General features: G+C 47.9%; 1 protein-coding gene across 2 annotated transcripts in view; it reads right to left on the bottom strand.

Annotated features, from left to right (window-relative positions):
• The window catches only part of NAV2 (neuron navigator 2), a 412,453-nt gene that overhangs the window by 45,695 nt on the left and 352,309 nt on the right, over positions 1-14,449 (bottom strand). For both annotated transcript variants that reach the window (XM_007457623.1, XM_007457622.1), the window contains exons 16-20: positions 14,076-14,141; positions 12,705-12,749; positions 10,081-10,241; positions 8,294-8,482; positions 1,308-1,360 (exon numbers count right to left, since the gene is read on the bottom strand). In XM_007457623.1, coding sequence (XP_007457685.1) covers positions 1,308-1,360; positions 8,294-8,482; positions 10,081-10,241; positions 12,705-12,749; positions 14,076-14,141 — 514 coding nt within the window. The remainder of the gene's footprint in view (positions 1-1,307; positions 1,361-8,293; positions 8,483-10,080; positions 10,242-12,704; positions 12,750-14,075; positions 14,142-14,449) is intronic.

Genomic DNA, 14,449 nt, shown 5'->3' with positions numbered 1-14,449 from the left:
CGTGCCCTCTGTGCCTGTGGCTTCCTCTTTCGGCAGCAGGCTCCTCTCTCCACCTAAACCACGCCCTCAGGGCTCAGCCCAGAGCCTGGCATATATCAATACTTGGTGCCAGTAAATACTGTGGAGGAAGTGAATCTAGGCGGAAAAGAACCACCTCTGATCTGGTATCCATGTCACAGAGTTTCATTCTAGACGAAAGGACTCAGTAGATGCAATAGCTGATAGTTAGAAGGCCATCCCTATGCTTTCTTGCATAACGGCTTAAATAACCCCTTCCCAAGGTTACCATACATAAAGTCTTTAAAATGAAAGCCAGGACTTTGATAAGACTTCAGACAAGATGACTAGCAGAGGAAAGAGGTACTGTGGAATTGGAGGGGCAAGGTGGGTAGGAGCAGAAGAGAACGTTTCTAGGTCCTTCAAATCAGACTGTGTCAGCAACCACTGAAGTCTGTTTGCTCGCTATAGGCCTAAAAAGGAACAGTCAGGCCCTGGGCCCTCTGACTTGATTCTGGGATGGTCTTTAACTTACAGGGAGCTATCTACAGTCTGTCCCACTACAGAGCCGAGACACCTGGCATTACCAAAAACGGAATGATTAAAACATCTGTCCTCCATGGAATTAAGGGCTAAAGAATTCCCAATTCCTAATTAATCAAATGTTTTTTTTTTTCCTACAGGAATTCCTAAGTTAAAGTTTTTAAGATAGTTAGGCACAGAGCTATAAAAAGTAAGCATACTGAATAAATCCAGTACTATATTTGATTGTTTGGCTTTTGTTCAGTAGACCTCTCACTGATGACAGCTGTCATTTACGAGAGCTTCCTCTGTGCTGCATACACTCTATTCATTGCTTTACGTGCATTTTCTTATTTCAGGCAAACCTATTTTTTGAACACCTACTATATGCTAGGCCCGGTTCTAGGCACTAGGAATAAAACCAGAAAAAAGTCCTTGTCCTCGAGGAATTTATATTGCAGTGAACAGTAATATTCATAACTTTAATTCTCATTACAACGCCACAAGGTAGGGGCTGCTGTCCTTTCTACTTTACAGACAAAGAAACTGAGGCAGACACAAAGTTGAAAAAGGCATCTCACACATTCTAACTAGTTACCACTCGAAGCACAATGCCACTTTAACAAAAGTCAGCTCCTGATTTATTGGTTGGTACATCAGTAACTGTTTGTGAATTTCAAACCTTGTTCCCTAATTAATTGATTCCCTTATAATGGAAATACTCTCTCTAGGAGACACGCTATTTTATTTTTGACACACATAGCCACACAGCATTGATTTATACTCACTGTAGAATAAATTGATGACGTGCTGGAAACCAAGGAGAGTGAGGATCCATGAACTGTTTAAAAAAAAGAAAAGAAAGAAAAGGTGAATTGCACAGTTGGCTACTATGGAGCCGAAAAGGGGAAGGGAAGGAGAAACTCAGCATTAGAGGACATTACCAGGCTTGGAGCGACTTATCCTCATCTTGACCCAACGTTTCCTGGTTTGGTGACAGGTCAGTGTCAAGTGAGGAGTAATTTTCTATGGGAGTCATTTCTCTATTACCGCATTTTTTTTCTTACACCATTCTATATACTACCCCTGCTCCAACTATCAAAATAACACATAATTACTAAGTTAAATGTTTCAAGTACAGAGAAATGTTAAGAAGCATTTTCACTGCCATAACCTGTGTGACTCATAATTCTATCACCCAGAGGCAACTTCTACCTGCTCTGTTCCAGCATATTTTATTCCTTTCTTTTTTCTAATGTATTCCCTTAGGGTTAAGGTTGGGTTGCATATATATTTTATATCCTGCTAGCATCTGCCATTTGTATAAGCAAAAAGATAAGCTGATTATTTTGAGCATAGGAGGCTGGCTGTTGGCCACTGCAAATTCATTCTAGATGACCATGTGCTAGAACATTGTTTAGAAAACACATCCACAGAAACATAGATTCTTCATTTGATTTCTATCATATCTACAAAGTGTTCTCTTTTCTGTTTGCAACTGGTATTTTGGGTACCATCCTTGTACCCTCCTCACCCACTCCTGCCCCCAGCCAATGGAGACATTTTATTTTCTGTTTTCATGTAATTTAAACCATGGTCTTTTTCCAGGACTAGGTATTCTGGCTGACTTCTCTTCTTGGAAACCAAGTGACATTTTCTTAGTCATCTCCCAACAACTTGTTTGAAAGGCAGAAATATGCCTGTTGAGACATCACAGACCTTCTAATGGGGCACAGCTTCCCTGACCAGGAGTGGAATGCCTCTACCCCACGCTGTGCTCTCCCCTGCGGTCTGAGAGTGGGAGGCTGGGGAAGAACCTTCCATGTGTACTAGACGGCTTTCACCTACCATCCAAGGAGTGAACTCAACTTGGATCAGCGGTTGGCAGAAGCTACCTGCCCACAGATATCCCAGCAACGGCTCGGCCGACCACTCTGGTGCCTCCACACCGTCTCCCCAATAAAGCTTCCAACCTCCCATCCTTCATTTAGGTGTTCCTATCGCACTTTGAATCCTGCACGGCTCTCTCAAGCATGGCCTGCGTGGTACTTTGCCGTCTCAGAGTCTCTGCCCATTCAGTTCCTTTGCTTTAGGAAGTTTCCCATTCCTGCCCATCCAAATCACCAGCATCAGCTCAAACAGCATCTTCTCCTGGAGCCCTATCTCATTTCCCGACAGCCACCGGGATGGGCTTCCTCCCTCCTCTAACCCACACAGCTCTCGGCTTGCACTTCTGGTCCTCTTCTCTCTTAAGACGGTGCCAATTGCTCTGAGGCTATCCCTGCACCGTCACTCAGATCCACCCTCTTCAGCAATGCCCGAGGTTCTAGATCTTTTCCTCCTTCTTTTTTCCATCCATGACTCATCTGGCCCATGCCCCTAAAAAATCAGTTTAAGGTGTTAACGGCCAATAATGGCTTTCAGTGTTAATATGCCCACACGTTAACAGAGGCCTCTCATGCCCCAACCTAGTGGCCTAACGGTCCAAAGGGGTAAGTTATTTTAGCCCCACGACACAGACACTAGGGCGGAAATTACGCTGGAGGCCAAGTTGAGGGAAGAGAGACGACTCGCGTGGAGCCATCCTTCAATCACACCGCCCTGCCAGACGCCCGCTCCGGAAGCCTGCACAGGGCTGCTGCGTGGACTCGGGCTGCTGAAAAATGGAGGTTTGTCTCTTATATTTCTCTACCTCATACACATGGATTCACTGATACTGCCTTCCACAATACCGCAAGACAAGCTTGGGACCGCAGGCAGAGAGGAGCGCATCTGGCAGGCTTCGGGTGGAGGTAATTATTTTTCTCCGTAATTAATTCCTCTCACTTGTAAATAGCAACAGCAAGGCTGTTGTCCAAAGAAAGAGCCCTTGCTTTCCAGATCAACCCAAAGCTGAATATGGCTGCCTGAACCACTGCAGTTGGCCTCTTCCTTCAAGAAAACTGAGCCAAGGCAGAGCCTGGGTTACGTGACTGGGATACTTTTGGACAACAGAATGCTTATGAGACTTACAAAGCCAGAGCAGCAGAAGCATGCTCTGCAGCTTCCTCCCTATACCTGTACCTCCAAAAATTTGAAGATACAAGGAACCACAGAGAATATCTAGGCCTTCTCTGCCACTGACTAATCTGAAACCCAGAGAGGTTAAACAACCTGCCTAAGGTCCTACAGCATTCAGGAATAGGATCTGCAGACCAGAAATCTGGAGATGGCTTTGCCCTTGAGTGACCTTGTTTACTGGTATCTGAGGGTTTTTTGTTTTTGGTAAAGCTTTTTGGTATATTTAGAATGGTTTCCTAAACCCCTCATTCAATCTACATAGGCACAATCTGGGACCAAACAAGCAAAAAGTGCATGTTTGAGGCGCTTCCCTGGTGGCGCAGTGGTTGAGAGTCCGCCTGCCAATGCAGGGGACACGGGTTCGTGCCCCGGTCCGTGAAGATCCCATATGCCGCGGAGCGGCTGGGCTCATGAGCCATGGCCGCTGAGCCTGCGCGTCCGGACCCTGTGCTCCGCAACGGGAGAGGCCACAACGGTGAGAGGCCCGCGTACCGCAAAAAAAAAAAAAAAAAAAAAGTGCATGTTTGAGAAGAACTAGAAGGCACAGGTAGGGGTGAAATCACAGGATGGAATGAGACAACTGGGCATATTCCAGCGAATAAAGCAAACAAATGCCTCTGCTGTCACACTTGGGCACCATATATATATCTACGTCGATAGATATGGACGTAGATATATGTATATATTCAGCTTCATACTAATCGAGCACTTCCTCATACTACCGTTTGAAGTAATCCTCATCATCATAGAGAGTTTGTAGGTAATATTCCCAGACAGGGCAGGAGTTTCTATCCCTAATGAACACAGGAGTAAATTTAGGTCCAGAGAGGCTAAGCCATGTGGTCAAGCACACACAGCTGGTCAGGAGCAGAGAGAGAAAGTGAGTCTGGGTATGGCCCTCTAGTCCTCGCTCTGCCACTGGGGGCTGTGGAAGGAAGGAGTCGGTGAGAATGAGATGCAGTTCTGATGGCTAATGGGCTGCCCTCTCAACCAGCGGAGGAAGCATAACTGAAAACGGAGACCACACTGATGAAGGTGCGGGGTTTGCTTCAGACACGTAAGAAAGCCCAGCTGTGGCCAAGGAAGAGACAAGTGTGAGGCAGGATTGAGTAGAAACACAGAGAGCTGAGAATCAGGAGTTTAGGACATAGTCCTGGCTGCAGAACGTCCCCAAGTCACTTCCTCTGTTCGACTTTGCCATAAAATGGGGTTGAAATGGCCCGTGGGGCGAAGGATAGAAGAAGACATGACATAACAATAGCCACCACTGACTGAGCACTTACTATAAACCCCTTTCAGAGTCATTCTGCTAAATGCCCTCCAGGATTTATCTCACCTAATCTTCACTTCAATCCTCTGAAGTAGGTACAGTTGTACTTATTTTCCACATTCTGGTGAACAGGAAATAGGCTGAACAGGGTCGAGTCCCTTACTCAAAGTCACCTTGCTAACAGTGGAGGTGCCAGGACTTGAATCCAAGTGTAACTCAGGGGCTGGAAACACAGGAGAGCTGCAACACAAGATTTATTCACTAATAAGCTGCTCCATTTCTGTGGGTTCCATATGAACTGATTTAGACTCTGCACCAGTTCTTAGGGATGACTGGTAAAGTCCCTGGATTTTTTTTTTCTCCAAAGACATTCATTTGAAAAGTGCCTCAAGGATCTCCCTAAAGTGCACTATTAAAGTTGACTTGAAGATTGCATAATGCATCTGATGGAAATTAATTTACCTGAAATAATCTTGAAAGGTTGCACCTGGGCCGTGGCTGTACCTCATCTACATATTTATGGCTTCCATTTCCTTCAAAATGGAAAGCGCTAATTAAATCCCACAAAAACCTCACTCAAGGACTTGTGCTAACTCTTCCTAAATTTTCTTTCTGCTTTCTGGCATATGATATATCTAACTGCCTCTTATCAATATAAGGAGGTTCTATTTGGTCCAAACATGAGATGTGAATTTTTTCCCAACTGTTTCTGCAGGACCAGGAGTTTATACATTCAAGAGGGGGAAAAAAAAAAAGTCGTCCCCCAATGGAATTAAAAACACCTAATTGCACAAGCCCTATTTTGTTTTTGTAATGTAATAGCCTTGGAAGAAATAAAATCAATCTGATGCCAAATTTCCCCAAAGATGAAGATGTTACATGTTTCTTAGTATATCGACAGCAGTCTCTACCTCTTTTCCCCAAATTTGATTTTACCTGTGCTTCAGTTCCACATCACCATGAATCATCAGGGTTTACAAAAGTCTAGACACTGCCTGTGGGCAAGCCCTTTATATCAATGTCACTTTGACATCCCAGATACGCCACAGTTGTGCTGCCTGATGGCTTGATTCCATATGGAATAAAAAAAAACCCACCTGATGATGATACTGTAATGGTCCTGGACCTTTATGAGGTCAAGTGTGCTTGTTTGGACAAGTTGCAGCACTGAACACGGTTCACTCAGGTACACACGGGACAGAGCAGATGAATAGGGCACAGGGCACTCTCCATTCACGAGTCATTATCAGGAGGGCTGGGAAATGCTTTGTGGCCATGCTTGGTTCGCCCACTGATCAGAAAAATGTTAAAGACAAACTGCCTACTCCTTCACCTTACAGTCAACGTGCCCTCCACGATTACTACTGATTTCTAGCTCTTAAATCCAGCAAAACGCTCTCAGTAACTCAGGCTCTGCCCCTCCTTAATCGTCTGTCCCAGTGGGTTCCCACAGATGGATTTACAGACGAGTGTCTGCTCACTGGACGCAAATGATACATAAATCAGAGTGGAGAGAAGTAAGGAAGATTAACCAGGGGGCAACTGCTCTGTAACTAAACTCTTTACAACTTTTGTTAAAAAGAACACGGGGCAGGGCAGAAGCTGACATCTTGCATCTCTCTCCCTCTTGACTTGTTTAGGGGTTTCCTCGACAGTCACAAGTTTATTTGTTCTTTCCTACCAGGAGGACACTGGGCATATTTCCCCATTCTCACAGGGACCTGGGAGCAGAGGGAAGTGCCTGTGACTCCCCTCCCCACCCCCATTCTGTTCTGTCACTGGCAGAAATGGCACAACTAGGGCCATGGCCCTCAGCCTCGCCTCCATTTGCTCCAAGAGTCCCCCCTCCTCTGGCTGGGGACTTCCGGCTGCCAGGACATCAATGCTGAAGCTCAGTTTTCAGGCTGTAACAGGTACTAACATTACTGGATTAACATTTATATATATTATCTCATTTAATTCTCATAATTCCATGAGCCTGCTGCTCCTACTTCATCAGTGAAAATACAAAGGCACAGAGAGGTGAAGTTAACTTGCCCAAGATCATATACCTAAAAAGTAGTGGAGCTGGAACTCAAACCCTGGTATTATTATCCCATATTCTTAACCATTCGTCACTGGTACCGACACCAATGTCCTATCATCCCCATCTGTGGGAAGCGGGGGTGGGGGGGGGTGATGTGCCTTCCCAACATTTTTTTTTTTTTTTTTTCCTCAGAATGCCAAAGGGCTTCTCCCAAGAATCTTTGCTCTTTTCTTTTTGCCTTGAACACCTTCTCCAAGTCTTCTCTTTCCTGGCCCTGCTACTGGCATCTCATTTCCTGATACGTGGGCCTCTCACCGCTGTGGCCTCTCCCGTTGCGGAGCACAGGCTCCAGACGCGCAGGCTCAGCGGCCACGGCTCACGGGCCCAGCCGCTCCGCGGCATGTGGGATCTTCCCGGACCGGGGCACGAACCCGTGTCCCCTGCATCGGCAGGTGGACTCTCAATGACTGCGCCACCAGGGAAGCCCCTTTCCCAACATTTTGACTGCTTGCTCCCCTAACTCACACTTTGACTGAAGTAGGAAACAGAAATGAACTGAGTTAGGAAGATGGCTGATGAAGATGCCCACTGTAGTTTTCTCCCCAAGTTCTGATTCAAATGAACAAAACATAAAAATCCAACACCAAATATTCCCAGTTAGCAAGCAAAGAAGGAAAGGGGCAAAACTGAAAGCAACAAACAAAAAAACTGGTGCTTGAGAGAAGAAATAGAAAATTCTGGAGCCAAGGGGAGAGGCGTGGCTGCTGACAGCCCCCCAAAGCCATACGGGTGTGTTGGCACAGGGAAATGAACTCTCCAGTAACCGGCATTGCCAAGATGGTGTGCCAGCAGCTGAGTCTCACAGTGGAGGTGCATGCCAAGAAGCTAGGGCCCAAGTCCAAGGGAGAGAAGCCTGGAGCAGAACTCGGTCAACTCCAGGGTTCACCCGTGTTTTGTCTTCCCTACAGTCCTTTTTAGGTTTTTTTTCTTTTTTTCTTTTTTTTTTTTTTTTTTTTTTTTGCTTTTTGCGGTACGCGGGCCTCTCACTGTCGTGGCCTCTCCCGTTGTGGAGCACAGGCTCCGGACGTGCAGGCTCAGCGGCCATGGCTCACGGGCCCAGCCGCTCCGCGGCATGTGGGATCTTCCCGGACCGGGGCACGAACCCGTGTCCCCTGCATCGGCAGGCGGACTCTCAACCACTGCGCCACCAGAGAAGTCCTTCCCTACAGTCCTGCGAGGTTAATTAAGAGTCAGAACTCTGAACTACTAGTCAGAGTTCCCCAGGCCCACACCCCAGAGTAAGTGGTGAGTTGGAAACTTGTACAGGTGGACTCTTAGGTCAGTGAAGTGAACTCGGTATAGAGGACTGTTAACCGCTCTGCACAACGTGAGAGAGGGTCAACCTCCTTGCTTCTTACCTTCTTCAAACCCATCCCGGAATGAGCCCGAGCGGCTCATGGTTCTGCTCTTCTCGTCCAGGGACATGGAGCTGTTCCGGAAGCGGCTGTCCGTGTACGGGTCGTACTGCCCGTCGGCATTGGAGAGGCTGTGGGTCCTCAGCATGGTCGGGTTGGACAAGCTCATCTGGGTGACAGTGGTGGGACTCGCTGGAAGGAAAGGAGTCAAAGGGTTGGAGATTCATGTCCCGGTTCAAATCCTGAAGGGGGACGAAGAGGAGGCTGCTTACGATCAGCCATCCCCGTCCCTGTCAACTTCTCTCCCTTGTCTATTTTCTCAAAGGTGGTCACACCAGCATCTGAGTAACACACTTACAGCTAAAAATAAGGGAGGAAAGGTGGGTCAGTTCCAAAGCGAGGCTCTGGGCCTCAGCTTTCCAACTTGGCACATTCAGACAAGCTAGTGTCACCTTCCAGGCACGAGCTAATTACTTTCTGGGCTCATCTGGAACAATTCTCCCTAAAGCCAAAAGCCCAAAATAGTCCAGCCCGGCTTTTGATCAGATGGGAAGCATTTGTGCATGACAAGGAACTCTTGCCTCAAAGAGTTACAGCCAGGAAAGAACGATACGAACACAGGTCTCACGGTCTCAGACGGGGAAGATTTCATAATGGTGCCTGCAGAGCTTCAGTGCAAAGGGGGTGCATTTACCTTAGCCGAAACTGGCTTTCTTATTAAAATCCTGTCCATTTCAGTAACGTAAGATAGTTTAGAAGTATGCATTCGGTTCATTAACAATGAAGAGTTAACCCTTACTTGATCAGAAGTCCTTAAAGACTGAGTTTATTATTCACAATAATCAGAAAAGGCTGCCTCTCTAAAGAACGAGATGAGACTGGAAAAAATATTTCCCTCTCTTTCCGTCTTGGAAGCCTCAGCTCTCATCCTGCCACCTTTGTGGAACCCTTCCCAGTCATTTCAGCCAGTACGGTTCTCTCCTTTTTCTAACCGTGTATACTTGCTATCAGCCCATATGCAGTTTTTTTTTTTTTTTTTTTTTTTGCGGACCGCGGGCCTCTCACTGTCGTGGCCTCTCCCGTTGCGGAGCACAGGCTCCGGACGCGCAGGCTCAGCGGCCATGGCTCACGGGCCCAGCCGCTCCGCGGCATGTGGGATCTTCCCGGACCGGGGCACGAACCCGTGTCCCCTGCATCGGCAGGCGGACTCTCAACCACTGCGCCACCAGCGAAGCCCCCATATGCAGTTTTTACACGGATTCATATAAAGCTTTGGACTGTTCTCTTTTACCTATATATGAGTCTGTGTGGGTGTTTGTCTCTCTAAAAGAAGCATCCGTTGACATGTCAGCAGGGACTGTGCTACAAATTCTTCTCCTTTCCTCACTGTGCCAGTCAAAGCATGATGTCACCGGTAGGCATTTCCAAGAATATCTGCTCAGTCAAAACCTGATCCTTATTTCCGGTTTAATAAAGCAATGAGGATGACCAAACATGGGATACGCTATGAAACCTACATCTTCAGAGGTCTTAGAATACATTCTTCTCATTCCATGGATGGTTTGCTCTTTGCTATAACCCCACCTATATCAACCATGTAGAGAAAATTACTGACAGAGAACCAAAACACATTTTTCTTTTCTTTCGCTATCAATTGCCTATAATCAAACTACACTGCTGAGGGCTGATCAGATACTGAGAGTGATGTGACCACATGTCTCTTTCAAAATGCAAGATAACCTCTGCCCTAAGGTGCTGATCAACACAGTTAATGCCAAGTAGCGACTCACCAAGCTGAGAAAAGTTGAATCTTGTTCCGGAGGGAGAAGTTACACTGGAGCCAGAGGAGAAAGGAGAGTTGGCGGCCGTGTCCTGCAGGCCTCCTGCAGAGTGGGACCGTAACCATTCTTTTGCGTCTTCTTGTGTGCGAAGCTGGGAGGTGGGGGTGTACCTGGACAGACAGAAATCAGGCTGGGATTAACTACGAACAGCGCTTATGAAAATGAGCTCTCTGGAGCTGACGATAAACATATAAAAAGAAAATATACATCCAAAGATGATGTTTGAAAACTCAGATCGCTACACATCCCGAAACTCACAAAGTTTCTCAAAACCTTTTTTGCCACTTGGCTGTCTTTGGGGGAGAACTGCAATTCCTTTCAGTTTTGAGGGAACTACATAAAGGGAACAAGATGGGTAAACGCTCAAAAGAGCCGTCCCTGGGCGTATCTGTAACATGTTGATTCATGACGGTGTCATTTCAAAGCCTCCACCTTGACAGGACTGAAGCAACAAAACAAGCTGCTGTCAGAGCTCTGAGGAAGTTTTAATTAGATAGCTCATGGCATCTGCATTCTGGAGTGCAAGTAAGTGGCCATGAATCACAGAGTATCAGAAACCAGACACGTAAAGGAAGGTATGAGGAGACCGACGCTGACAGTAGTTACTAGAATCTGGCAGAAACCAGTCTTCACAAAAGGAACCCCAAATCATTGGGTCTCACACAGGGGAGGGTCTTCAGAAGTCACATGGTCCACCTCATCATTAATTCTGAAACGTATCTGGTAATGATTTATTGAACGTCCCCAATGTGCCAGGTGCCTTCACAGACGTTATCTTACTGAAGCCTTGGACTCTCCCAGCAACACAGCTGCTACTATTCCTGTTTTACATTCAGGGAAGGTGACGGCCTGCCTTGAATCACGTGCCGAGATTTCAATCCATATTTGTCTGATTCCCAAATCCATTATGGATGCTGCCTGTGGGCTCTTCTCATTATGCCCACAGGCAGCATCTCGAATGTCTAAAGTGCCCCAGTGGCCGGAGTACTTTGGACTTATAAACAGATTACTGTGGGGTTACTACGGATTACGTAAATAGAGGGGTCCTCTTGACTTAGGACAAGGTGTTGTCAGTGTGTTGGTATGGGATGTGTGTGTGTACGGAGTGGGTGAGCTAGAAAGGGAGTCACAGTGAGAGGGAACATAAACACGATTCTTCCTTAATGTTTTTCCTATAGTTGGACTTTCTAGGTCCCATCAATTGCCTGAGGATACCCTGTCATTTACCTCTATTCTGACTTTTTTTAAAAACTGATTTTAACAGCCAGAGCTACATAATTTTCACAGAATAGATCTGCTCCAGAAATATACACATTAGCATTACGAAATGCTAATATTCGAAGATGTGAGCTTCCTCTGGGAGCGACGCTGGGGCATCAAGGTCAAACTCACGTGAAGAGTGGATATGATTTAAGCATTAGCCTGAGTGCCGACAAGCATGGCGAAAACTGTTAAGTACTAAAGGCCTTGCCCACTCCCCCCTCGAAGGCCACCGTGCTCAACTTCCTCTGTCCGGAGGTCGGTCGGGGACTTTTTCAATACTTTTGTTCTTAGATTTTTAGATTTGGCTTTACTCGGAACTCCTGTTGAAAGGGAGCATTGATACCTACCTCCCATTACTGGTCAAAATGCTCTCAGCCTTAAGAACTGCTGGTTATTAACTACAGACATACATGACAGCAACGAAACATTTCATTCCAAGTTCCATGTTTTGCGAAAGCACTTACTGCTTGGTGCGGGGTGAAGCCGATGCTACAAAGAACGAGGTGTTTAGAGAGCGGGAGAAACGACAGCAGTAACCATGTGACATTAAGATCACGGGGCAGGCGTTAGGACTGAAGTTCTTCTGGGTGGCAAAGTGAGGTGGATGGCGTGAGCAGTGGTGACTTATAGCATCTTGTTTCACCAGGACCAGCGCCAAAAACGAGCCATCACTTACAGTGAATGCAAGGACATTCGCTCTTGGAAAGAAAGTCCTTACTTTCTTTACATCAAAAACATGAACACACCCATGTCTTGCTGGGCATTGAAAATTGACCCGATTTTCGATTAGAATATTCAGACAAGTGCAAAGCACCTGTCCTTAGCAACTTTCTATGGGCCAGAAAGTTAAAAATCTTCAAATTGGTGGGGGGTGTGGGGGTGTGGGGGGAGTATTTCTCTCCTTTGCTCTGTGTCCTGGCTGACAAATCAACATGCTACAAGTCATATCCTTTCTCTTGGAAGACAGCCCGTGAATGGAATGGTCATGGCGAAGTGATCAGCGATTAAACCCACTGGCCCCAGAAGAAGCGGTAACCGCTCTCCGGGCTTTTGCTCAGGGACGGCTGACATGAGATGGTTTGACCACAGTAAGCCTGCAAGAGCACAGCCTCTGCTCAAGCAAAGAAGCCGACACATGGAGAGATGAGAACGAGAGGGTTGCGAGGGGAGCCATCATCCAAAGGGTCCTGCTGCGGTGGCCAAAGCGGGGACCCCAGCCCAGCCCGAGCCCCACCAGCCATGAGAGAGCCACACAGCCAAGCCCCAGAGCCACACCAGATGGCATGGATGCAAGGAGAAAACACAGATACCTGAGTCCTTTTTTAGGCAAAGTGTTCCTATCAAGGTGCGGGTCACTGTAGGAAAGTTAAAACAAACATAAGAACCTCAGAGAAGCACAGGGAAAGCAGGCCATGTGAGGGGGGAAAGGCTAAGGACGAGCCAAGAGATCTGGAGGAAGAGACTCACTTCACCAGGGAGGGGTCCTCTGCATGCAACACATCCACAGCCGCGGGAACAAAGGAAACCCAGACCTGTGCTCACACCCAGGCATCCTCCACCCCCGTCCCCAGGAGGCCGGAGCCCCTCGGCCCCAACTGCTCCTCCTTTTCCACGGGTTCAAAGCCAAACTCAGGAGCTGCCCCCCATCTGGAAGCAGAGCCCATGCCTTCCGCGGCAGAGAGAGACGCCGGGCTCCCCGCACCCCTAACCACTCTGGCCCGCCACCTAATGCCACTGGCGATGACTTCAAGCGAGAGAAGGGACTTGCTGGAGAGTTTCAAGAGGCCAGCAGTCTGCATATTTGGAATTCATCTGTAACAAGTGAATTCCAGGTCCCTCTCAGTTTTCGAGGCTCTCATTGGGCGTAGCTAGGAGCTGAGCCCTGGGCAGAGTTGGGGCAAGTTACGACCTGCTGGCTGATAAAGTCACAGCATTCGGATTTCCAAAGAGCTAGGTTTAAAGGCTTGGTCTGTGAGTCTGACAAAAGCAAAGTTTTCGCTGTTAATGGCGTGAAGACGGTTTTCATTAAGTTTTTCCCCCCTAGCACGAAACAACATCTGCTCATTATGTTTGGCCAAGCCATGGCTTCCCCACAAACTCAAGGTCAAGATCCATGTCTGAGGCCCACCCTCAGGGCATCTGGGGGCCAACAACACCCCACATATTCTTACAGAAAACGGGCACACAGAACACAACAGCCTGCGAGACACAGAGCCAAACCGCAGCAAAGGCCTTTGAGAGGGCAAAGAGCCAGCTGCGTGGGGAGCAGGGGTGTGGGAGACACAGGTGAGGGCCGCAGAGCCGCGTGGTGGGCGGTAGGTCACTTCTGGGCTCGGAGGGGGAGGGGAGAGAGGAGAAAGGGCAGGAAGCTGGGAAGCAGGAGCATGCCACGGGGAGGCTGAGATGCCAGTGAGAGCTTCTGCCGCCCCTCGCCAGGTGGCAGGTTTGAGGTTCCTTCCCAAGCTGGGAGAGGAGGGGCCAGCCCCACTCCACCTCTTTCTGAGCTTTATGGGCAGCGGAACAGACCCTCACAGGCATGTCTGGGGGTCACAGAGCACACCGGGGCCACGAACACAAGCGGAAGCCGCAGGCCAACAGTCTCATACAAGACATCTGGCTTGACACAGCGGGGCAGAGGAAGCTAGAGGCTCGGTGGCGTCCCCGGCCTACGACGTCATTACCTGTCCTGTTTCCTGGGCAGAGTACTTCTGCAGAACTTAGGGCTAGCGGCAGGGGAAGAGAGAGGGCTAGAAGGCCAGGCAGGTGGAAAACAAGAGAAGGTGCATTAGATTGGAAGGAGGGGGTGGGGTTATTATACACAACGACTAGAACATTCTTCTCATTTCCAGTGCTGATACTGGCTTTCTTCCCCATGTGGAGAAAATGGACATGTATCACTAGTGCGGTGAGATTCAGAGCTTTGAGGACAACTCTGGTTTCTTGATTTCCTATCGCTCTGGCCTGCGGCCCTTCAGTGGGAGGGTGTCTGCCCCGAGGACCAGCGTGTGGACTCAGCTGCCTAAGGAACATCCCACCACACGCTCCGCGGCTGCAG

The sequence above is a fragment of the Lipotes vexillifer genome, unplaced genomic scaffold (genome assembly GCF_000442215.2).
Source record: "Lipotes vexillifer unplaced genomic scaffold, Lipotes_vexillifer_v1.1 scaffold505, whole genome shotgun sequence".
Classification (NCBI taxonomy): domain Eukaryota; kingdom Metazoa; phylum Chordata; class Mammalia; order Artiodactyla; family Lipotidae; genus Lipotes; species Lipotes vexillifer.
Note: the sequence above shows the minus strand (reverse complement) of the source record. Positions and strands in the feature narration are given on the sequence as shown.